This window comes from Octopus bimaculoides, chromosome 25 (assembly GCF_001194135.2).
Source record: "Octopus bimaculoides isolate UCB-OBI-ISO-001 chromosome 25, ASM119413v2, whole genome shotgun sequence".
Lineage (NCBI taxonomy): Eukaryota > Metazoa > Mollusca > Cephalopoda > Octopoda > Octopodidae > Octopus > Octopus bimaculoides.
This window is the reverse complement of record NC_069005.1, coordinates 28,343,087-28,346,235: the sequence shown is the minus strand read 5'-3', so window position 1 is coordinate 28,346,235 and position 3,149 is coordinate 28,343,087. Positions and strand designations below refer to the sequence as shown.

The 3,149-nt window shown below is 40.4% G+C and overlaps 1 protein-coding gene across 1 annotated transcript in view; it reads right to left on the bottom strand.

Annotated features, from left to right (window-relative positions):
* Positions 1-2,304, bottom strand: part of LOC106868691 (uncharacterized) — a 12,625-nt gene extending 10,321 nt beyond the window's left edge. The window contains exon 1 of the mRNA XM_052976641.1: positions 157-2,304. Coding sequence (XP_052832601.1) covers positions 157-897 — 741 coding nt within the window. The 5' untranslated portion in view covers positions 898-2,304. The remainder of the gene's footprint in view (positions 1-156) is intronic.
* Between the last annotated feature and the right edge of the window lie 845 nt (positions 2,305-3,149).

Here is a 3,149-nt window from a genome sequence, read left to right as displayed (position 1 = left end):
ATGATAGAATTATTATTATTATTAAGGTAATTGTAGTAGTCATGATGACATCTCTGGGACCACTAACCTGAGATGACCCCAGTCCCATCAAGTAAGAGCATGAAGCGTGAAGCGAAGGAGTAGTAGTAGTAGTAGTAGTAGTAGTAGTGTTCTCACCTGTTTCCTGACAGTCTGTTCCACGCAAAAATTACCGAGGACGCTGAGCAGAAGGTCTGTAATGTCGTTCGCCTTTTTGCTGCCATCGTTTGAGCAACGCTGGGAGACGACGGTAGCACCACCAGCACCATCATCTTGCCATCCGTTCGCAGACTTGTTCCGGCCATCACCACCAGTTGACAATGCCGACGACGACGACGACGATGTTGTTGTTGAAGTCGGTGTAGCTGCTGATGTGAGAATTTCTTTATTATCGGTATTGGATGATGGAACTCTGCTGTCCTGGTTACTGGACGGATCGGGACCGAATCTCTCAAGTCTCTTAACAGTACCTGGCATCTTGTTCTTGATGTCGTGTCCTCCAATTTCTTTCGAATGACTCAAATAATCTTTCGTCTCAGTGGCCGATATCCCATTCCCTTTTTCGGTCGCTGCTTCTTCATGTTGCAGCCGTTGCAGTTGATTCCCCTCTCGATTGTGATGCAGCTGTTTTCCACTTTCTGGTACCGGCTCTTCGTTGAAGTATCTCTGAGGTTTCTTCAACAGGCTGAACAACTTGGGCACAATGTTGAGTTCGATCAGTTTATTCCTAGCCTCCTTGTTGCGAGAGAACGAGGTCCTCAACTTCAACAGAGCTTGGTGCAGGGCCGAGGAGCAATCCGAAGAATCGAACGGGTGTTTCTCGTTCGATATGGCCCAGTTCAGTCTAGTTATAATTTCACGACACGACACAGAATCCATGATTTCTTATGTCGTTCGTAACACGAATTCTTCAACTACCTTTAACAACGAATATACGTAAATGGCACAGAAATGTAGAAATGTGCAATGTCCATAGTGTGTGTATGTGTGTGTGTGTGTGTATATCTTACTGAAGGACTAGAAAGGTCGCATTAAGTATTCGTATGAGTGTAGACGTATCACAAGGGTTAAACTATATGAAGTTTATAAAAGCTCAGATGAGGCTCGCCTGCTGCGCTGTCGATACGAGCTAATGGGGCCATAGATACCACATTATTTAAAGGGATTGGCGGGCAAAAGAAATAAAAAGGTACACATAGTAGTGAACCTTACGCTAGACTTAGTCGCCTCAACAGACCTAAAGTATAATGTATATTAATATATATATGTGTGTGTGTGTTGTGTATTATGCGTGGAGGTGTCATCTACATGTATCAGGCATTTAAGCAAGTGGGGCCAGGCCAAACCAAGCCAGGAGTCAAGAGTTAATCACAATAACGGGGGTTTATTAGACTCCATTTTCGCCGGTTGTTGATGATAAATTGTGAGTACAGAGCTTGGCACAACACGTTATAACAGCACCACGAGTGGTCGAGAACGAGGCTTGATAGAGAGATAGATATAGGGGGGGGGCAGCGAGAGAGAGAAGTGGGAAGAAGCGAAAGGATTGAGTAGGAAGAAGAGAGGAGAGATGGGGAGGTAAGGAATAAATAGGAGGATAAGAAAGGGAAAGGCGAAGAAAGTATGAGCACACTGAAGGGGAGGATGGAGAAAGTAATAAAACAGAGAGAGAGAGAGGGGAAGAGGAAATACTGAACGAGAAAGAGATAGGTGAGGATGGTGGCGAAGGAGGGTGGCGAAAAAATTAGAGGAGAATAAAGAAAGAGAAACAGGATGAAAAGAGAGAATATAGAGAGGTAGAGAATGAGTGAGCGAGGTTGTTATCGGCTGTTTCCGTCACACGTTGGTCTAGTCATGAATGTTTAGTTAACAATTTGTTTAGGTGGACAATTATGTGACGATATTGATGGCGACTAAACTAACGATAAAACTAAATGCTACATGGAAACAATGACAAAAACAAAAATGACGTCAATACACGACCGACAATCCTTGTTAACCCATAACAAGTAAACAAATAGTCAATATTTAGCAGCTGGCGTACGTTCGTCTTTGCAGCCGAAACGTAAGACGGAACAAAATTACATTGAACACCGGCGGAAGACCAGATTTTAAGGAAGTTGTGTTTGGATTGACAGACATCGCTACTTTATTAGTGAAGTCGGTTATGGAATGTCAATGCAGTGCCGGATCTCTTATCCGGCATCCAGAAATCCGGGAAGACGGTATTCTGGCTTAAACACCTTATATAACTCTTCGTTTTTATTTTATTTTTTTGGAATTTACAGAAAATTTTCTCGAATTTGTGATCTACGCACGGGAAGTCATAAGAAAAAAAAAAAAAATTTTTTTTTGTGTGTGTGATTTAAAGGCTATTTAGCTGTTATTTTTAGCATATCTCACTACCATCTGGTACTTCTTCGTTTCTTTCTCATCCCCTTAAACACATTTAATGGAATAATGATTCACCCAACGGTGGATCATTATTGGCATTTAAACAAAACTTTCGGATTGTCCGTGTTTTAAACTTTGATTTAATATAAAAAAAGAAAAAGAAAGAAAAAAGTGCAAATTTTAGGATTCATAGGAAAGGTGTTTAATTTTTTTCAATCGTATGAATTGTGTGTAGAACAGAAATTCGCAAAATTTTTCTGAAAATTCCCAAAACTTAAAAAGTTACGAGAGGTTATATGGGATACTTAAACCAGAAATCCACCATATATATATAAGTTGTAGTCTATTCTTAGCTACAATAGCGGCATGAATTTCTTCCATCTTCTTATTCTGTTAAAATATTTAAGAAAAATTATATTAATCACAAAAGGGCTGATTAGAGACCCAACTTTCCGAACTTGTTTACAGGGCTTAGAAGAACTGAAGGACTACTGCAATAAGTGTGTGAACCTGGGAGGGGAATATGTTTAATAAAATCCTAATTAACTGGTCCTCCTGTATTTTCTTTTAACCAAAACCAGGAGCTTTTCACCGCCCCTTGTATACACACACACACTATATATATATATATATATATATATATATATATATACATGTGTTTGTCTCACACCACTGCTTGACAACTGGTGTTGGTGTTTCCGTACCCATAACCAAGCGGTTCGACAAAAAAGACCGAC